The sequence below is a fragment of the Peromyscus leucopus genome, chromosome 5 (genome assembly GCF_004664715.2).
Source record: "Peromyscus leucopus breed LL Stock chromosome 5, UCI_PerLeu_2.1, whole genome shotgun sequence".
In the NCBI taxonomy this organism is placed as follows: Eukaryota; Metazoa; Chordata; class Mammalia; order Rodentia; family Cricetidae; genus Peromyscus; species Peromyscus leucopus.
In genome coordinates this window covers 17112054-17135050 of record NC_051067.1, presented here as the reverse complement: position 1 = coordinate 17135050, position 22997 = coordinate 17112054, and the positions used below count along the sequence as shown (strand labels likewise).

General features: G+C 40.5%; 1 protein-coding gene across 3 annotated transcripts in view; it reads right to left on the bottom strand.

Moving 5' to 3' along the window:
* The window catches only part of Nup153 (nucleoporin 153), a 55909-nt gene extending 38579 nt beyond the window's left edge, over window positions 1-17330 (bottom strand). For 2 of the 3 annotated variants that reach the window (XM_028867683.2, XM_028867684.2), the window contains exons 1-5: window positions 16811-17330; window positions 8383-8608; window positions 2700-2948; window positions 2031-2170; window positions 1825-1953 (exon numbers count right to left, since the gene is read on the bottom strand). In XM_028867683.2, coding sequence (XP_028723516.1) covers window positions 1825-1953; window positions 2031-2170; window positions 2700-2948; window positions 8383-8608; window positions 16811-16921 — 855 coding nt within the window. In that variant the 5' untranslated portion in view covers window positions 16922-17330. Of the gene's footprint in view, window positions 1-1824; window positions 1954-2030; window positions 2171-2699; window positions 2949-7375; window positions 7484-8382; window positions 8609-16810 lie in introns of those variants that run through there. The other variant, XM_028867685.2, reaches the window with a different exon arrangement.
* Between the last annotated feature and the right edge of the window lie 5667 nt (window positions 17331-22997).

The following is a 22997-nucleotide window of genomic DNA, read 5'->3' as shown; positions in this document are numbered from 1 at the left end:
GGTCAGCCTGGGCTAGAGTGAGTTCCAGGAAAGGCGCAAAGCTACACAGAAAAACCCTGTGTGTGTGTGGGGGGGGGGGGATCAAAACTTACTCTACATCAACAGCTATCACGAAGAAAGTACCGGTATAAGAACAGACAATGGAATAGGCAAAAAAAAACAAGTCCCCAAAATATTCCCCATGCAAAGTTAACACAGTGGAGAAGGGACAGTCTTCAACAAGCGGTACTTCCAACAAATACTCAAATGTAAAACAAATCATCAATGTTGGTACACACCTCATACCAGACACAAATCAACTCAAAATAAATAAGACCTAAATTAAGGCCTAAGGAAAAAAACTGAAATTTTTAGAATAAAACTGCTGTGACATTGGGCTATATATAGGATATCTCATAAAAGATACTAAAAGCAAAAAATCACAATAGAAAAATAAAATATACTATCACCTGTAAAACACACATCTCATAAAAACAAGAAAAAAAAAGAACTCAACCACAAAAAAAAAAAAAAAAACCTCAAAATTCATCAAGAACACAACACAATTTAATAGTGAACAATACTTGTCAAAGTCAAAGAAAAACATACTTCTAAAACATAAACATTTAAAAAGACATTCCGGACGGAGGGGAGGGGAGGGGAGGGGAGGGAGAGGGGAGGGGAGGGGAGGGGAGGGGAGGGGAGGGGAGGGGAGGGGAGGGAAGGGAAGGGAAGGGAAGAGAAGAGAAGAGAAGAGAAGAGAAGAGAAGAGAAGAGAAGAGAAGAGAAGAGAAGAGAAGAGAAGAGAAGAGAAGAGAAGAGAAGAGAAGAGAAGAGAAGAGGAAAAAAAGACATTCAACATCATTAGTCATTGGGGACAAGGCAATTAAACTCCCAAGTTGAAATTACCATTGTTCCTATTAGAATGGCTAAAACAAAAAAACTGACAATTCTCCATGTGAAGCAAGGACACAATACAACTGTTGTAATATTACAGGAAGCAAGCAGGTACTGACATCAGAAAACATCTGTCTTATTATGTACTTAACCATGTGTTGAGCAATCTAACTCCTTATTATATGTCCAAGGAAGATGAAAATAAATGTTAAAACTGGAAATAATCCAGTATCCTTTCACTAATAAACTGTAACTCACTACCAGCATCAAAAAGGGACCAAGGTAGGGGCTGGAGAGATGGTTCAGTAGTTAAGAGCACCGGCTGCTCTTCCAGAGGTCATGAGTTCAATTCCCAGCAACCACATGGTGGCTCACAACCATTTCTAGTGGAATCTGATGACCTCTTCTGGCATAAAGTCACACATGCAGATAGAGCAGTTATATACATAAAATAAATCTTAAAAAAAAAAAAAAAAAAGCGAATCAAGGTGTTCAAACCAAGTCAGATTGATGCCCAATTCAAAAGGCTACACACTGTATGACTAAATTCATTTAACATTATGAAAAACCCTAAGTACAGAAAAACTGGTAAGGGCTGCCAGAGAATGACTGTAAAAGCTAAATGGAAATATCCAAGATAATGTTTTGTTTTGATGAAAATGGTTTTTTCAACATTTAGATAGTGGTAGTGACAACACTGTTTTATCACAATTCCAATATGCTAAGATTACGACAAATGAGATCATGTGTAATTTTTATCTCATTTTAAAGAGTGGAACTTTCGTACTTCCTAAAGGACACTAATCTAATATTCAATAAGTCCACTACAATTAAAAGTGTTCTCGTGCTCTAGATTTTTTCAAGTACTCTCACAGGTCTTTTGGGTGTTGGCAGTCAGTGTCTGGTAATGAATGGAGAGCTCATCAACAATCCTCCCCCGACACTAACCTGGTAAGGTGTGTTGCGTACTTTGCTCTGTCTCACAGCAGCAGCTGCCCCACCATATGTCGTTTTGCCAGGATAGAAAGGAGAGTCTCCAAGCTGACTTGTTTTAAGAATTGAAGAATTCCCAAGTGACTGCACAGAAACACAGTGATAAATTATAAACAAAAATACTAGACACTGTGATTATATCCAAGATAGTTAATACTCACGGTGGAAAGTGTTCCAAAGGCAGACAAGTTGAATGCTGGTTTTTTGGAGCTGGTGGCAGTATGCTGTGAGAGTGAATGAGAACGTTCTGCTTCGGGGGACCACAGAGGTGGCAGGGAAGTACTCTTTGAAACAGCTATATCTAGGACAAAAATGTGTAATTTGTAGTAACCATCAATTTTAAGACCCTAAGGCCTAGATTTTCATAAAGAAAAATAAAAATTAAAACTAAAATTAAAGAAGGTCTGGAAAGGTGACTAGGCAATTAAGAATATGTATTTACTCATGCAAAGGACCTGGGTTTAGTTCCCAGCACCTTCCCACAACCACCTGGAATCCCAGTACCAAAAAATCTGATGCCTTCTTCTGGCCCACAAAAACTCTTGCAGGTAAACACATACACATAAATTAAAAATAAATCTTAAAACACAAAACAAAAACAAACATCTAAACTAGGATGGAGGTACACTCCTTTAATCCTAGCATTTGGCAGGCAGATGCAGGTGGATCTCTATCAGTTCAAGGACCACCTGATCTACAGAGCAAGTTCTAGACCAGTCGTGGTTACAGTGAGACCCTTTCCCCCAAAAAAACACACCATATGAAAAAAACCCAACATATGAAATTTATCCCTACTGCCACAACTATTTACCTTCTAGTAATAAGAATACCTTTATCAGAAGCTCTTGAAGAAAAACCACTGGTAGTTGAGATGTTATCATCATCATGCTGAGAGGTAGAATCTTTAATTTCCTTCACAAGGGAAAACCCAGAACTACCAATTGGGAATGCAGAGGACGTGGAAGGCTGACAATGTAGCGCAGGGGATTCCAACATGGAGAAATTCAGATGACTCCGGTGAAGAGAAGGCCTGGTTAACACATCTGGGTAATTTGAAGCAGTACTGGTCGTCGAAGGTTCTTAAAGGAATAGGAACATTACAAATAAAACTGGGAAAAGGCACTGCTCTAACCCAATATATTTACCATCTTTGTACATTTAATCTCAGCCTGGACTTCAAAGCAAGTAACACGCTTTCTTAGTAAGATAGACTTTTCATCATTCAGGATGTGATATATGACAGCTGAATATATATAACTATTTTTTTTTCCCCAGCTGGCCAAACCTATTCATGACTTTCATATTTCTTGAGTGGGCTACCCTTTCAATATAATACAATACAGTGGCTAATCTTTACTCCAGCTAGAATATAACACCAGTTATACATTAGTGTTTACTGTGTCCTACAATAACTTCTTAAACCACCTCTCATTTTCCTCACAGATGAGACGTCACCTTCATGCTCGTTAATTTCAAAAGGCTTCCTTCCCTCATCTCTGTGTTATGGCTGAGACATTTCTGAATTGCCCTTCACTTTTAAATATTGTGCTTTTATTACTCCCCCTAAAATTATTCACCTCCCAACTTCTCTTTATTCTTCTTTTCCCGAATTTCTTTTAACCATCTTCCAGTATATCTTCAAGAACTACAGAATCATGTTTCAAGTTCCAAAAGGAGGATTCCTCTTAGAATGGAGTTAAGTAAGATCAAACTAGCTCTTCTAATATAAACATGTACAGAACTAGAGAAAACACATGAACAACTATTTTCAAACCATGGAAAACAGAACAAGAAAAATTAAGGGGAACGGGATAGCTCAGTTGGTAAAGCATTTACCTAGCACACAAGGACTAACTCCAGCACTGTGTCATAAAAGGAGTGCAGTAGCAAACACCTGTAACTCCCTATACTTGGGAGGTTCAGAATTCAAGGTCAACCTTGTTCTATTAGATCAGGGATACCTGAGACCCAGAACTGAAGTTCTAGTTAGAACAATATGACAGGTGCTAAGGGAGAGGGAGTGGGAAGGCTGTTCCATGGAGACTTTCAGCTTTGTAAGATGAAAAAAGTTCCAAGACAGTGTCTGCAAACAATGCCTATATACTTAAAACAAGGCCTAGTGCAACCAACTACACACTTATTATAACTGATAACAAAATGATAAAATTCATGTTTAATATAAAAACTTTACCACAATTCAAAAAAGTCTCTAAAAAACAAGGTATACCAAACATGGCAATGAAGAATTCTTTAAGGGTGAAAAACACATCAGGAAAAAAGAGGAGGGTTGTTTCTTGAGGTTTTGTCTTTTTTTGTTTTTGTTTTTAAGAGCTTGCCTAGCATGCATGAAAAGCCCTTGGTTAAATCCCCAGCACCACATAGACACAAAACAACCTGGTAGACTATCTAAATTGATTTAAATATAATCCAGTAGAATATCTAAACTGATTTAAACATAATCTATAACAAAATATGTTAAGAGAAATATTAGCTAAAACATAGAAATCTACTTGTATTGGCATTTAAACATCACAAAAACTTGTCTAGCATAAGCAATGCCCAGTACAACATAAAACATATAAAAATTGCCGAATGTAGTGGCACATGCCATTAGTCCCAGCACTTGGGAGGCAGAGGCAGAAGTCAAGGTCAGCCTGGTCTACAAAGCAAGTTCCAAGACAGTCAAGGCTACACAGAGAAACTCTGTCATGAGAAAAAAAAAAAAAATCTAAAAATTAAACATAAGGACGTAGTTTAATAATGGAGCACTTGTCTAGCATGCACAAGGCTCAGGATTCAGCCACCAGGAAAGCCAAAATACACACAAAATACACATACACATACACATACACATACACACACACACACACACACACACACACAAAGATTATAAATATTTCAACTTCTCTATGATCCGTATTCATATACGCATTTATTTATTCCATTTATGGTTATGTGTTTGTGTGTATACACACACATGTCATAGTTCACTTGTGGAGGTCAGTGGAAAACTTTTAGGAGTCAGTCTTCTCCTTCCACCATTGTGTCCTGGAGATTTAACTCAGGCTGTCAGGATTGGTAGGCAAGTGCCTTAATCCACTGAGTCATCTCATCTGCCCTGAAATGAGTCTTAGGGTACAAGTGCTCCAATTGTTGTAACTGATTCTAGCAGATAGTGCCTTTGATGCATTCCATTCTCTGACCTTGCATCCATTTATCCTATAGGCAAAAGTGACAGGACCATTTCTAGCATGAGCAGACATCTACTAAACCTAGTATATGTAGTTTTACTGCTTACAGACGGCTCCTTCCTTTCCACAACAAGCTAGACAAAAGGCATAGGCTGAAACAACCCTATGATCACTATGATTTACAGATTCACATCAGTCATCAATGCTGTATTTCTAACTAAGACAACTACAAATCATGATAGAATAAATCAAACAGCTGCCCACAAGTACAATTCACTGCTGACTCACTCATTTACTAGATATGCCACTATGGAACTCTCCGTGACCTAAATTCTCACTTAACACGTACATTCTTCAGGTTTTCCTTAGTGGTCTATTCCACTAACCTAGTGGAGGAAACCTCACCAACATTAAGAACCACCATGGGGTAGATGGCTCAAGTGGTAACTGTGCTTACTATGTAAACATGAAAATCTAAGTTTGGATCCCTGGTATCCATACAAAAAAGCTGAGTAAAGTGTAACCCCACTGGGAAGGCAAAGGACAAGAGAATCCATTCCTAGGGTTTTGCTAACCAGCTAATCTCAGTTTTTTTTTTTTTTTGGTTTTTTTTTTTGGTTTTTTTGAGACAGGGTTTCTTTGTGTAGCTTTGCGCCTTTCCTGGAACTCACTTGGTAGACCAGGCTGGCCTCGAACTCACAGAGATCCGCCTGGCTCTGCCTCCCGAGTGCTGGGATTAAAGGCGTGCACCACCACGCCCGGCTTTGTTGTTATTTTTTAAAGGTAAAGAGCAACTGAGGACACACAATGTTCACCTCTGACCTGCACATGCATGTGGCACAGGCACATACACACAAACATGTACACACACATACATACACAAGTCAACACAGGAGGTACCTGAGCAGAATGCGGTAAGGAAGAAACTTGAAACTGCATAATTCTGTTACTGCTGAGTTACTTGAATGTTCAATACTCTCTAGTCTTAACTAGTAACATAAAAGTTATTTGCAAAACTTTCTATTTAGTAACAATACTCAGCTAGCTTCCCACATTTTGATACTACTTGAACAGCAAATGTATCTAAGATTGTTTTGAGAATGCATTTTACATTTAAATGTTTCACATTTTTCAGCTCTATCTAGTACAGTTTCTATTCATCTTTGTAGAGAGCTATCAGTGGAACTTGACTCCTCACAATGACTGCAGATCAAACAAATAAATGTCTTGAGAAAAAGCAAGGAAGACTGTAAGAACTATTTGGGACTGACAAGTTTTAAAACAGGAGGCAAGATCAAAAAAGTGGAGAGGAAAAACTGCTGCTGCTGTTTTGAAAAAGAATCAAAAAGCTGCCCTCCTTGTTTCTAAATGGTCAGAGACAGGGGTCAATGTTAGAGTGCTTGCCTGGCATGTGCAAAGGCCTAGGTTCTATCCTTAGCACAGGGGCCTAAAGTCTCATCTCAGTAAAAACTTAACATGTACATTCTTGAAGTTTCCCTTCCTGGTCTATTCCACTAACAGTGTGTAAAACCTTACCAACATTAAGAGGCAACATTGGGAGTACACTGTAGCATCTTCTTCTATACTTTTCCCCCATAATTTACATTCAAAATTTACAAAAATATACATAACATGGACAATCTACATAAGAAATTTAGTAATGTAATGAACAAAATCTAAGTTCCAATTAATTCCATTATGTTCATGAAAACACACACAATTAAAATTTTACAGATATAAAATTAGAAACTCAGGTTACTTAGTCCTTACTAATATGTTCATCAAACTGAGAAAGGGCTTTATGCTACTATGGGTACACTAGTGCTGACCAGAAATCTCATTAAAAAACAGAAAGTCTGGGCTCCATTTGAGGGCAAGAAAGTGGACTTGAAGCAATCACCAGATAAAGCCTCGATGGTATTGCTGGTAACATTTGAATAAAATTATGAAAAGTACAAATATCAAAATTCAAATTATCCTAATAAAAAACAGCAAAATTTCAAAGACTATGCCAAACTGAATACTACTAAATATCCTGGTTTATGTCAACTTGGCCCAAACTGGAGTCATTTGATAAAAGGGAACCTCAACTAAGAAAATACACCCACCAGAGTGGGCAAGCCTTTGGTGCATTTTATTTCATTTTGATATTTTGTTTGTTTATGGGGGGGGAGGGGACCTAAGACAGGGTTTCTCTTCAAACTCAGATATCCAGCTGCCTCTGCTTCCAGAGTTCTTAGATAAAAGGCATGCATCACCATGCCCAGCTAACAACACATTTGCTTGATTGATGATGTAAGGAGAGCCCAGCTCACCATGGGCAGTGTCATCCCTGGGAATGGTGATCCTCGGTGTAATAAGAAAGCAGGCTGAGAAAACCATGGGGAGCAAGCCAGTAAGCAATATTCCTCCTTGAACTCAGCCTCCAGGTTCCTGCCTTGACTTCCCTGGATGATGTAAGCTGTAAAATGAAATCAACCTTTTCACAGCAATGGAAACCCTGATTATGATTAGGTGTAAATCTATGAACACTAGATTTATAATTTTCTTCAAAGTAACCACTCTTTCAAGACCATTTCACTATTTCTCTTTTCAGGCCAACTAGATAGGAATATATGTTTCTAATTACACCAACAGTAACAAGCCATACATCTAAGTCAGTTATTCCAAAAAAAATTTTTTAACATTTATCAAAATACAGTAAAAACAAAACCACATTGAATTTGGTCAGTGGTAGTGTCCTTGCTTAACATACCATCCTCATCATCTACTCCCCAACCCTTCCCCAAAGTAACAGAACATGAAGAGAAAAATAAGTATTTTTACAGTGTCAGAAAAAGAGTCTTGCCAAAGCCACAAAATACTGAAGTTATAAAACTTTAAGTTGAAAGTCCAATTGTCAATGCTTGTAGTTTTCACTGATTTATCAGTCTCCCTTAATGAAAAAAAAAAAAAGGCTGGTATAGGCTAGCAAGATGGATCAGTAGATAAAGGGGACTACTATGCAAGCCTGGTGACTTGAATTCAATGCCTGGGAACTCATGTAAAAGGAGAAAAGAGAACTGACTCCACCACACAGCTGCCCTTTGATCTATACCTACCTACACACACACAGTGGCATGCTGGCCCATGTGCACATAAACACAAAGTAATAATTTTTTAAGACTCCTAAGTAAAAAATACTCAGTTGAAAACTGATTCCATATACCCATACAGGATTTATACACCACTCAGTAAGACTGTATCATAACCAAGTAATATAAAGATATTTAAGATTCGACATGAAAGTCTGTTTGTCACCAAATATTCACGCTCTATGTACCTTCTGTGTTACTGCCTGTCGGCTCGGGGGTGATTCTCCCATCATCAATGTTCGTGCTGTCCTCAGCAGCATAAATCACCCGCTCATCTTCTCTATTTTCTGGCCAGTGTGGAACTTCACCTGCATCTGCTGAACAGCTACATGCATTTTCACTCTTGTTGAAGTATCTTTGTAGCCACCCTGGAACAATATTCTTAACGGATTCTGTAACCCTGCTAAGAATGCCCTGTTGGAGAAAACATACATAAGACTATTTTAGAAAATTTATCTTCGTAAGTAAGTACTTACAGAAGGTCATGCCAAGCAAAACACAAGTGTTTCCAACAAAATTTACTAAAAAGGCAGTAAATGTTTTCATCATTCTGTACCTTAGAACATTAAGAGACACAATATAAACCATTTCAACAATTATTTTGTATCACATTCTTTAAGAAAGACAAGAGCTGGGGATATAGTTCAGCTGGTAAACTGCATGCCTCTCATACTTGAGGCCTGAGTTTAGATTCCTCAGCACTACAAGTTAAAAAAAAAAAATTAAACAAATAAGAGTAAGAGGAATCCCTCTTAAAATAGGAAATAAGACAACTAATCCAACATAATTCAAACTCAAGAAATAACCTAAGACCTTTTTTGGTGGTAAAATTTTTATATTATAAAATCTTTTCTTTAAAAATCTGAGCAATTAGCTTTAGGATGGCAACTTCTAAAGGGAAAACAAGACAATACTACAGTTGACACTCACTGCAGCTGTAGTGGGATCTGAGCAGTCTTCTAAGCAATTTCCAAATATTTGTCAATTTAATACAATCAATCACTTTATGTAGTGAAAATATGGCACTTCGTGAATGAAGAGTCAGGGACATAGCTCCATGGTAGTGTTTGCCTGAGCTCAATCCCCAGTGCCCTAAGAAAACCAAACCATGAAGAAAGACAATGCCATTAAGTAGCATGCCCAAGATACAAGCATGAGTGTGTGACAGAGTAATAGCATTAGTCATGCATGCATCCTGGACCTATGGCAGAACTTGAGTACCAACCTCCCTTTTCTCTGATTTATTCTTTTTGTTGTTGTTGTTGGTTTTTTTGAGACAGGGTTTCTCTGTGTAGCTTTGCACCTTTCCTGGAACTCACTCTGTAGCCCAGGCCGGCCTCGAACTCACAGAGATCCTCCTGGCTCTGCCTCCCGAGTGCTGGGATTAAATCATGCGCCACCAACGCCCGGCTCTGATTTATTCTTAAGAACATCCCTTCCAGTAGGAAGTGCCCACTGGAATGACGATGAAAATCAAATGAAATAACATGGAAGTACTTCTCAAGGTATCACATAAACAGGTGTGGATAATTTTACTAATAAAGGAAAAAAGCATAAGCAAGCTGGGATAAAGTAATCTCAGGCGTAAATTTCTCTCATAAAGCAGTATTAATCAGATTTCAGAGAATCAAAGAAATAGGTGCTTAGTAGATACAAAAAGAAATTAAGTCAAGGCAGAATACATAATTCTACTTTGGAAGCAAATATAACAACTAGGTTTTGAAAATTCTATCAAGAGAAAAGGTGGAAAAAATCTTTCTGAAACAAATACTTGAATACTAATAGTAATTGCTTTGTTATCTGGAAAGGTATAAATAATTGATAAGTATAACAAAATTAATATTCTGCCAGGCGGTGGTGGCACATGCCTTTAATTCTAACACTTTAATTCCAACACTTGAAAGGCAGACAGGCGGATCTCTGTGAGTTCGAGGCCAGCCTGATCTACAGAGTGAGTTCAAGGACAGGCTCCAAAGCTACAGAGAAACCCTGTCTCGGAAATTAATAATAATAATAATAACAACAACAACAACAATAACAATATTCTATTTGTCTCTAAACAAAAATACAGAACTATATGGTAAGGCCACAGTTCTAAGAACATTCATTCTGAAGAACACAAGTTCATCATTTCTCTATTTTTATCTTATTATATAATATTAATTGAGAGAATTATGTACCTAAACATAATGTTTATAAAGCACACAGAGTAATAGTTATTCATCCTCCTATTGCAAGACTTGAAAGTGCTTACAAGATAAACTATACTTTAAAAAGGACAAACACAGGACTTAGGAGGCAGAGACTAGAGGATCTCTGTAAGCTTACAGCAAGATCACGGGATGGAAAGTCTTTTTGTGGAATTCCTTAAGCTTCTCAGAATATGAAAGATCTTTATGTCTACATGAAAAAAACGGGGGTGAGGGGGGTAATGGAGGGCAAAGGATGGGGGATGAGAACATAGGGGAATGGGAGGTTCGAGCTGGAACAGGGACAGAGTGGGAAAGCAAGGAAAGAGATACCATGATTAAATGAAGACATCATGGGAGTAGGGAGAAACAGGGTGCTAGGGAAGTTCCCAGGAATCCACAAGGAGGACCCCACCTTAGACTACTGGCAATAGTCAAGAGGGTGCCTGAACTGGCCTACTCTGGTGATCAGATGGCCAAATACCCTAACTGTCATCATAGACCCTTTATCCAGTGACTGATGGAAGCAGATGCAGAGATCCACGTCTGGGCGCCAGGCAGAGCTCCAGGAGTCCATCAATCAAAGAGAGGAGGGATTCTATGAGCAAGGGACATCGAGATCATGATGGAAAAATGTACAGACAGACAGCCAAACTAGTGGAAACGCAAACTGTGGACCAACAGGTGGGATTAGGACCCTTCTCCAGTGCATGAGCCAGCTTTTTGGAGTCTAGTGCCTATAGTAGGACACTTTGGGAAGCCTTGGTGCAGGGTGGAGGGGCTTGGACCTGCCTTAGCTGAGTGTGCAGGCTCTGCTGACTCCCCATGGGAGACCTTGCCTTGGAGGACGTGGGAATGGGTTGGGCTGGGGGGTGAGAGGAGGGAGAGGAGGGGAATCTGTGGTAGGTATGTAAAATGAATAGAAAATCTCATTAATAATAATAATAATAATAATAATAATAATAATAGGGCTGGAGAGATGGCTCAGAGGTTAAGAGCACTGACTGTTCTTCCAGAGGTCCTGAGTTCAACTCCCAGCAACCACATGGTGGCTCACAACCATCTGTAACAAGATCTGGTGCCCTCTTCTGACCTGCAGTCATACATGCAGACAGAACACTGTATACATAATAAATTAATAAATAAATAAATATCCTTATGATTCCTACCCATATAAAGCAATTACAGAACAACTTAGAAACAGCACTACATTTAACCAAAAGTCACATACAGAAGCATTACGTATCTTGGAGATCAGAGAACAAACTGAAAGTCAAAAAGTTACAATAAGGGGTCACTGGCATGCAGCAACTGTACTTAAGAGAGCTTCATTTTCTCAACTAAAATTTAACCAGCACACTAGCTTCAGCCCAAGAGGACTCACAGTAAATGATAGCCCAAAGAATAAAAAAGAAAGGTATAATACAAACTGACCTGAAGCCATTAAAACTAACACCCTTAAGCTTCAGTAATCAAACTCTTAGGTTAAATGACTCCAAGTCATGAAGAAAAGTGAACTCTGGTCTAAAATGCTCTATCTACAGCCTTTAGCTACATGATAAGCAACTACTTCAAGTCCTCCACTATGGTGATAGTTTATTTTGTGCTGAAATGTGATTTTATTTGTATGTTAATAAATAAAGTTGCCTGGGGGTCAGAGCTAATAGCAAGTCATTTAGCAGAAGTCTGGCAGTGGTTTTGTGTGTGCGCATACACACACACACACACACACACACACACACACACACACACACACGACATATATGCAAAAAAGAAGTAAAAGCAAGTCTTTGGAAAAAACAAAAATTAAAAATCAAAAACCTTAAAATACAACAAAGAAAAACATAATCCACTCATGGCCACAGCAGTTAAACCCCCCAAGAACTATCTTATATCCCACATTTCAATACTGAGACTAAGAGTTTATTTCTCAAACCACACTATGAAAAAAATAAGTACAAACTGAAATATTTATAGATGAAAAAGGCATTCTACCCTTTCTCTGATAATAAATTGTCTCCAACATCCAGACTGTATGTAAATATACCTTTTTTGCTTTTTGAGCACAGGCAGAGTTGCCAATTCAAGGCCAACTTGTGCTACTTACTCGGAGTTCCAGCCTACCTCGGGATTTATCATAGGAAGCTCTATATCATAAAACAAGTTGAAAATACAGAATTATTGCAATATTCCCAATACCCTGTACCTAATAAAATGGCTGTCTTTAGTGGTATCTGACCAAAGGATTCATTTTTATTTCAAGCTAGACTTGTCTCATTAGGACTTTCCAAGAAACAGAGACATAATTGGGAGCTTTTTTGTTATATTAAAAACCTGAAAAGCAAAGTGGTAAGATAACACACTCGGACCTCTCACCACAAGAAAAAAAAATTTTTTTTTTTTTTTTGCCAGGCAGTGGTGGCGCACGCCTTTAATCCCAGCCCTCGGGAGGTAGAGCCAGGCGGATCTCTGTGAATTCGAGGCCACCCTGGTCTACAGATCGAGAAACCCGATCTCAGGGGGAAAAAAAATTAGTATCTGGAAAAGTTTAGTACTCTGGAAAAGACTTGGGTAACCAGAGGGAGAAAAAAACTAATAAAAGACAGCAAAATGCATAGACAACTTAAAAATACTAACTTTCAAGGCTCTATTTAATCACAACTTCAAGTGAGTTCTAACTATACCACTTGAGACGTGTTTGTCATTTAACTCTTGGCAATCTTCAATATACAGATGACAAAATTAAGAAGAATTTGTCATCGTTCAATTCAGGGCAGAACAGGGATTCAAACTCATGTGATTACATCAGAATGTTTTCAAACCAATTATTTCTGCTTCTATATCTACCAAAAGCATTATGCATCTGGAGTATAGAAAATAGATTTAGTGACATCTGAAATTAATAAAATACTGAGAAATAGTACTTTTTCAAAGCTGAGAATACTCTTTAGTCATCAAATGTTAGGCAAGACATAGTTATTTGTATCAAAAAAAGAAAAAAAGACAAAGTGCCAAAATAAAAAGGATCCTATCACATGAACCAGACTCTACAAGCTCGGCAACTGTGGGCCAAGCTATCCTCTGGCCTGTTCTTAGGAGCTAAAAATGGTCTTTGCATTTGCCAAAGAACCATAAAAAAGACCGGGCAGCTACACAGCCTCAAAATAGTTTTGTTCCTTTATTTAAAAGATGTACCAACCCTTGATCTAAACTTTTTTTTTGTTGTTGTTTGATTTTTTGTTTTTCCAGACAGGATTTCTCTGTGTAGCTCTGTGCCTTTCCTGGAACTCGCTCTGTAGACCAGGCCAGCCTCGAACTCACAGAAATCCACCTGCCTCTGCCTCCCAAGTGCTGGGATTAAAAGCTTGCGCCACCACCGGCCGGCGATCTAAACTATTGATGGAGGGGGGGATTCAAATGGTCAATAACTTACTAAGTCAGTCATTCTGTTTCTGTAAGGATGGATGGTAGACTCCCTTAGCTCCAAGCCCGAAAACCTCTAGCACCAAAAAAGGGAGGGAGGGGCAAAAACAAATAGGTCTATCTCACCAGGAGGTGCCAACAGGTTCTTCCAGAGGTAAGTTCTGCTCTTAACTCAAGTGTTCTGTGGTGGCTACTAGAAAAAGCAGCCAGCTTAACCTTCACACCTTGCTACACACAATGGAAATGGGAAGGAGACTGAACAGCTGACAAGAACTAAACACAATGCCTTGGTGAACAGAACTCCCAACTATAAAAATGAGCATTTTTCAAAGTACCTAGGTTAGTCCTCAGAAGATCTCTTTTTAAGATTTCTTTTAGGCAGGAAGATCTCAGGTTTAAGGCCAGCCTGAGAGCCACACAGAAGGATCCTACCTCAGGAAAGCTAAAAAGTGGCTGGTTAGCAGGGTAGGTGAAGAGGCAAGTGAAAACAACCATCTTGCATTGCTCATTTGCTTCTACACTTCTTGAGACAGCCTCACTCTACAGTCCAGGCTAGTCTGGACTCACTATGAAGCCCATGCTTCAAACTTAAAAAATCCCCTGGCCTCGGATTCTTAGTAGCTGGAATTACAGGTGTGTGCCACTACAACCAGCTCCTACATTTAACAGTGACTCCCTTTATCTGATTGAGCAAGACAGTAACTTTCTAGCTCCACAACATCAAGCAAGGTGACATTTTTTTAAAGGTAAGTTAAAAGTAGAAAAATGCTAAAGTTTAGACATTTCCCAGAAGAGCTAAACCAGAAGTCAAAACAGGAAATTAGAAGTCAAGTGAATACAGGAGTCACGGGTACTGGGTGACTGACTGCATGAAGTTATTTGACCTGACATTCGCTGTCCAGTATCCACTAATAGTGCCAGCCTGCTTATTCTTATTCTAACCTTCTACTACACAACCAGAGGTTTCATTTGCCCAGAAGCCCTGGACGCTTATCAAACATTAGTGTGAAACATGCCATGTCATGAAGCTCCTTTACTATATCCAGGATGACTCAGCAGCTGCTGCAAAACATCCAGTTGACAAGCTCTGCTAGTAGATGACAATGAAGCCCACTAAGTTCCAGGTAAGACTCGTTACTTTAAGACAGAAACAGAAACTCACATGTATTCTTTCATGTAACCCTGAATACTTTTTGGTCATTTCTGTCACTATTAAATCTGCTAATCAATAAATAGTTATCTTTAATCCCAATTCAATGTTAAGATATATTTCCATTTTAAATTAATAGCTGGGGCTACACACAGAGAAATAAATAGCTGAGGCAAGAAGCTAGTATTTTAGATGACTTAACTGCTAAGCTCTAAAACAGTATACAGCCTGAAATCTGGACAGTTCTAAAATAACTTGGGTTTTAGTTGTTAGGCATCTTCTCTCCCAGATTAGATTTTTACCTGAGTACATTTTATAATAACTGTCACTTAAGATTATATCAGCTCCTTTCTAAACTCTATCAAAGCCATCCATTTATTTCTCTGCTCAAATTTTTTTCATTTTCCTTTAACAAGAATTTGAAGGTGATTCGTTATTCTTAGAAGAAAGGCATGCCTGTCTTAACTTCTACTGTACAATATTAGGTTAAGTAAAATGGCCAGGCTTGTGACCTGATTTGAATCTTAAAATCTGCTTGAAAATACTGCTCCTCAGCATTCTGTACATATCTAGGGAAAATGGTAATAGTGCCAACCCTCCCAACCAATGGCAAATAATTACTGATTACATAACCACAGCATTTACTATTCAAAACTTTTGCTCATATCTTACTTTTTGAACTGTCGAAAGTGATACAATTTAACATTACCAAACAAAACGCTAAGTATTCAATTTCAGCACTATCAAGAATAAAACAAAGTCTACATTTAACAGTATAAAACAAGTTATTAGGACTTCTTCAATAAACTTAAAACGTACACTTTCTACTTCAGTTCACCAAGGAACTTTAAGTGGCTTTGTTACAATGAGTTTTTTATCATAATTCTCACAAGCAATTTTTAAACAATGAAATTCTTCTCAGAACCAAACATCTCATTTACAACAGGAATCAACTTTTTAAAATTATAAAAGATCCACGAAGGCATATTGTGGCTTAAACTACGTAAGACCACCCACACTCCCGGTGTGCCCAAAGTACCTCAAACTTCTAGAAAACGCCCAGTATTAAAAATATTTGGTGTATTAGATCAGAGTTGGAGAACTGTTTTAAGTATAGAGAATGGCTGATTCTGGCCTTCAAAATACAGAGCGGGGAGGAGAGAAGAGAGGAAGGAAGAAATCACGCAGCAGAGACCAGACGTAAGAGTGGAGAGGGACTTTCAAAATGCCTCAGTGCCACAGTAACTATAACTCAGTTAAGAGGGAAAGAGAACGGGAAGCTAAGACAGTGTTCAGATCTGGAAAAGGCCAGCCAGGGAGACGAGAGAGGACCGGACAACAGTAATGTCTTAAAGCAGCTTAAACTGAATTATTCCACGATTCGGGGAACAGCGCCCCCTCCCCAAGTCCCTCTGGGCCGCAGCGGCAACTACCCTCCCCACGCACCCTGAACCCGGGAACACCAGAAAGAAAAATAAATAAATAAATAAAGCCTACTAACGATGGGCCTGTTAGCACATCTCCTTCCCTTGTTCCCTCGCGAGGTCGTGAGCAATCCTACCAAAACCTCAAAACCCGCCAAAAAAGAAACCCGAGTATCCGAAGCCTGGATTTTCTTTTCCCGCCCTGTGCCCGCAGGGGAAAGCCCCAGGGCGGGAGGGCTGGGAGAGGCCGCCCGCACCCCACGTGTGCGCCGCCAGGCCCGGCCCGGCCCGGCTCTGCCCACTTCCCGTCGCCACCCCGGCCCTGCCTCAGGCCCTCCGGTCCTCTCCACGTGGGGAGCCGGGGCCTCGCACCGCCCCCTACTGCGGCCGCCCGGGGCCGCCCAGCCTCCGCGGCGTGCGGGTCCCGTACCTGGTGCTGGGGTCGCCCCTGCTGGTAAGGCTTCACCGGCCCCTGGTGGCAACGACGCGTCCGGATCTTGCCGCCGCCGCCCCCTCCGATGCCTCCGGCTCCGGAGGCCATGGTGGAGCCTGGCCGGCCTCCCGCTCCCGGGCGGGAGAGGCAGAGGCGGCGGCCTGAGGGCCTCCCCCGCCCGGTCCTAGGCGACACACAGACACAGCGAGAACCGCGAGGGAGCGAGCGGGAACTGAGAGTGCGCGCACGCCGGCGGCGAGGAAGGCGGTGGCGGCGGCGGCTGAGGGCCCCGAGCTGGCTGCGGGCCGCCGGCCGCGCGCGGACCCCCGCGTCTGTGTTTGTCACCGTCTCTATGGAGATCTCCCGCCGAGGCCGGCGCGAGCTGCTCCGGGCGCCGCTGAGGCCTAGCTCGACCGCCGGCTGCTGGAGGCTCCTCTTCAGCCGCCCTGGCCGTCGCTGCCGCAGTCCAGGCCGCTGGCGCCGCCCGCCTACCCCTCCCCTGTGCGCGCTGCGCCCGCCCCGACGCCGACGCCGCCGTCGTCGTCCCTGCAGTCGTCGCCGCTGCCGCCGCCGCCGCCGCCGCTCTTGCGCCTATTACCGCTGTTGAGGCCGCCGCCGCCGCCGCGGTCGCGAGCCAGAACACCGTCAGTTCTCGGCGCCCGACGCGCTTGCATCATCACGCTGCGACGGTGCGGGGGATGGGCAAAGGAAGGAAGGGTTGGTCGAGCCCGCGCTCTCGGCCGCGGAGGCCTCTGGGAAATATAGTTTCTTTTTTTTGTTTTTTTTTTTTTCCGCGCAAGAACACGGATTCTCGGAAAGGCAGGCTGTCGCGGAAGAACACCCGCGGAGCGCCGCAGAGGCACAAAGCCCGGGTCATTTGGCGGCAGTTGGCTGTTGGCTGCTTGTTTAGATTCAGAATAGCACTCGATATGAAAATAGTAATCTCCTCCCGTTCATCAATTATAAGCGGAATGGAAGTAAACAGTAAAATCGAAGAATAATACTGTATCAAAATAGGATGGGGGAAAGCTGCGTTTAAATTAACAGTGACCGGGATCCCTAGGCCTAAATAACAAGTAAAAAGGGCATTCGGCTTCTGTTTAATGTGCTGTAATCCCAGCACTTGGGAGGCAGAGGAGAATGGTTAGAGGTTAGCCTCGGCTTCATTGTGAGACTGTGTCCCAACAAACCAGAAAATAGATACAATTTTGTTACTGTTTCATTAAACATGTAAGTAAGGGCTTTGTTGTCAACACAGGCTGCTGGCATTCTGGCTTGCTTCACTACTTACATACTTGACCTTGGATAACTCCTCTATTAAATAGAAGCTTTAAAATCCACCTTATAAAGGTTGTGGGGAGCTAGTGCGGTCATCTGTGTAGAACACTCAGTAGATTTCCTGGTATACAAGAAACGCAGTAAATGATTGCAATTATAACCTATGCAATCAACACACATTAAGTACGGGTGACTAATACATTCCTAGGAAATACATATTTGTTTCAGCTAGTATTAGGAAGGTGAATAAACAGTGTACCTTCAAAGACTGAATCCAGTGTTAATCCAGCAGGCATTAGACAAAAGGTCTGTGTGATCATGTGATCCAGCCTATTCATTTAATGGACTATAAAGAGACCCAGAGAATTAAGGGGCACCATTAAGAATATCGAGTAGAGGACTCAAAACCAGGACCATAACCCAGTTTTCCATAAGAGCTGAAATAAGTAACTAAATGATAAGAATCAATTGTGAAGAATCACAGACTTAATATTGCATTTGAGATCATTGTTCTAAGTTTATAACAACTATAAAATCAAGTAGATTATTTAAATCTGTCACTTACTAGCTGTGTGGCCTTGGGGAGGTTACTGATCCTCTTTCTAAGCTTCACTTTCCTCATCTGCAAATAGAATGAATATTTACCTCAATTGGGACATGGTTCTGCTTAGAATAGCTGTTCAGATAGAAAGCACTGAGTACCAACCAGAAGTCAGCTACCAAAAGTGGCCTCCACACCCCTCAAATGTACAATTCAAATCACTATTAAAATCAAATTAGTAAAACAAAAGTTAACAGTACCTTCACACTCATAATATCTTTCGGCACATAAAAGACCTATGCTGTAACCAGTTGGTACAGGCGTTGTCTGTCCTTAGGCACCAAGAGACAAGTACCAAAGATAATCAAAAGAATTCACTTCTCCTGCCAGGCAGTGGTGGTTCACACCTTAATCCCAGCACTCGGGAGGCAGAGGCAGGCCAATTTTTGTGAGTTCAAGGCTAGCCAGGTTTGTGCTTTCCCCAGGGTTACATGCAAGAAAGAACTGTTGGCCACAGTTTCTTTTGCAACCCTTCAGAATCAAAGTTTCCAGCACAGGATGTCACCTGTTTCTTGAAAGGGACAATCTTAGCCAAGTTGTGAAAAGAAGTAACATCAGACAAATCCGTGCACTCAGGAGGAAGTACATGAGTAGGAAGATTGTAGTCTGCACAGCAAGAACCTATCTCTCCCACTCTCAAAAATATCAGAAGAGAATAAAGAAATAAAGGAAAGGTTCTGTCAAAGAACTTGATCAAACTCAGACAAGATTTCAAAATAGAAGATTGGTAGAATTTGAGGAGACATGAAAAAGGCCACATCCCTCTTAGGCTTGATCTCAGTTATTTAATTAATTTCCCAAGTATTTATGTAGAGAGGAAAAAAATTAAGGGAACAGTACCACAATGGTCTCACATTTGTGTGATGAGCTCATTGCAGGCTGAATCAGGAAAACAATGACTCCAGAGAAGTTCACATTATACCTGTACTGGTTTTTAAAGCCAGAACAAACAGTATGTCCGGAGCTATCTCATGAAAGGCCAGTTACTGCCAGGGTCTCTCTCTACCCACAGATAGGAAGCTAACATTTTTTCTGTTTTCCCATTTAACTTCGTAACTGTTTGTCAATCACAAATCAGCAAATAAGCTGCTGACCTTTTTCTGATTGATGAAGAATAGCAATTACAAGTGAAATACAGTTTTTTTGTTTGTTTTTTGGTTTTTCGAGACAGGGTTTCTCTGTGTAATTTTGCGCCTTTCCTGGAACTCACTTTGTAGACCAGGCTGGCCTCGAACTCACAGAGATCTGCCTGCCTCTGCCTCCTGAGTGCTGTGAAATACAGTTTTGTCTAAGCCCAACCTGGATTGAAAATTAGTCTTCGTTTATTTTTCAAAGGTAAAAAACCCCAGCCAGGGGCTGGAGAGATGGCTCAGAGGTTAAGAGCACTGACTGCTCTTCCAGAGGTCCTGAGTTCAATTCCCAGCAACCACATGGTGGGTCACAACCATCTGTAATGAGATCTGGCGCCCTCTTCTGTATATATAATAAATAAATAAATCTTTAAAAAAAAAAAAACCCAGCCAATAGAATATTCAGAGATGGCAAATACAAGAAATTATAAAGTTTTATGTATTTATTTTACCCTCTACACAATAAAATAAGGTCTGCACCCTCTCAAAAAAAAAAAAAGGTCTGAACTACAATGTTTATTCATGCTAATTATGGCCATCAGATTATTGTTAGATTGATCACCATGATGTTATACACACTGCATCATGTGATAATTCCTACCCCGGATTTCATTAAATAGAAAGATAAAAAGAGTCCCAATCGGGTGGTGTACAGCTATAATTCCAGCACGTAGGAGGTACCAGCAGAAGAAATAAGAATTTATGACTGGCCTGGGCTACGCAGTGAAGCCCTGTCTCAAAAAGTAAACAAGCAAAAGATCAAAATAAAGAGCAGAAGAGAAGAGAAAAATATGTGGCTGGTTTATCCTTCTGTATGCACAAAGGCTCAAAGTGGTACAATGAGACCCAGATTCTAGGAAGTTATTAGGTACTTTGGGGTGTGTGGAGGGGGTGAGGTGTGTTTCCTGTGTTGGATATTAAAGTAAGAAAGGCAATGGTGCCGGGCGTTGGTGGCGCACGCCTTTAATCCCAGCACTCGGGAGGCAGAGCCAGGCGGATCTCTGTGAGTTCGAGGCCAGCCTGGGCTACCAAGTGAGCTCCAGGAAAGGCGCAAAGCTACACAGAGAAACCCTGTCTCAAAAAACCAAAAAAAAAAAAAAAAAAAAGGCAATGGTGATGGGAAGGTAGTTAAAGATGTACATCATTATGCTGTCATTAACTGGGCTAGAGAGAGCTCCGGGTTAAGAGCACTAGCCGCTCTTCCAGAGGACCCAGGTTCAATTCCTAGCACCCACATTACAGCTCAGAACTGTCTGTAGCCCCATTTCCAAAGGATCTGACCCCTCACACAGACATATGTGGAGGCAAAACACCAATGCATGTAAAATAAAATAAACTGAAAGCATAGAAATAAAAAAGAATAAAGAGATTCTATAAAAAAAAATACTCTCATTAACTTACTAAGTTCTCTGCCTATAGGGAATAAAGGAATACTTAAGACTGAATGAATTAACTAGACTATAGTCAAGTTTTAATTAATTATACCTATCTCATGATTACAATGTCATGAAATTGTTCCTCTTCCCAATTCCATATATCAGTGTTTTCTAGGCTACAGTATATCATGAATTGAATAAACATGCAACGCGATGCATATTTTTTTGGCAATGAATTAAAATAAAAATACCTTTTATATACTAAGAGGCTGGAACTTTTGCTGGACCTCACAGCCAGAGTTAATAATGCACCTTGGGGTCACTTAAGACTTAAAACTGCTGCTCAACTGTGTACTCAAACTGTTTAGCCTGCCTCTGCAAGAACAATGTAACAACCAACCTAACTTGCCTTGGATTTCCTTCCTAATCAACTTTTACAACCTAAGCTAATGCATAGCTATCGTCTTAAATCACACCCCTGACCCAGAACAATGCATATGTATCATTTGCTGAGGGCTGTAAATACACAGGCTGAAAGCTATCTTCTAAAACCAATGTCCATTTATGGTATTGGCTGATAAGCAGAGATGTTTGTAATACTGTTTGTTATCTGGCTCAGGTGGGGTCAGGCAGAGCCAGTAGCTTAATCCCTTGTAAAAACTCTGTTAACGATTTCTGTTAAGTATACCATTCCTTCTCCACGCAATGCTTTCTGTGCAGTTCAATGAGTGCAGAGCAGAAGGCCTTTGTTAGGAGGGGAAACACAAGGAACAGGCAGTAGAGAATGCAAACCTGAACTTGCTCTTGGTTAGATGACTCCAAGGGGGAGTATTTTTATTTCTTCATGTGACACTGATGCATGATTGGTGAGTTGGAGTCTATCGCTAAGGTGTTTAATCTATGCATATTTTAAATTATAATGGAATTCAGTTTTAGTAGATGAAACAATGACTAAATTTACAATATCAGTTTCGTGCTAATATTTAAGGCAGGTACTGAATCAGCAGCTGACATGAAGTCATTTTAAAACTATTTATTGAGGCTGGAATGACAGCTCAGTGGTTAAGAGCAATTCCTACTTGTGCAGAGGACCCAGGTTTGACTCCCAGCACCCACATGGCAGTTTACAGCTATTTCTAATTACAGTTCCAGGGGATCCAATACCCCCCTCTGACCTTTGTGGTCACTTTGTGATACATGTGATGTACATATGTACAGGCAGACAAAACACTCATAAAATAAAATGAATTAATTGAATTTAAAAAAAAGAGTAGCTTAAAAAAGAAAACTATCTATTGAGAACCTATTAGTTTTTAGTTTTAGCATTTGGTATGCCCGTTTATAAAGCTGTAAAACAACCTCTATCCACAGAGTACATTGAAACCTACCACATGACAATTCTCTAAAAGTTTAATGTGACATGCTCTACCAATCACTAGCACTTAACGCTAATCACCTATAAATGCTACCCCATGTTATGGATTCCATCCCAACAGACGAGAGCAGTCTACTGGCTCAGTTCAATTTTACTGTTTATAAAATATTAATCACCAGCTATATTAGAACACTGGACTCGTCGTTAACATTGGGAGTATAAATCTGTATCATTTCCAGTTTCAGTCTGTCCACACTAAGGTGCCAAGCTTCTTTATTTTGCAGGGAGGGCACCTAGGTTAAACCTAGCCTGTTAGGCAAGCACTGTACCAACAGGCTACACCCCAGGCCTCTGCAACCCTGTTTAAAATTTTGACTTGTATGTATATCTAATGCAGGGAGCGGGGTAGAAGGTACAAGCACAC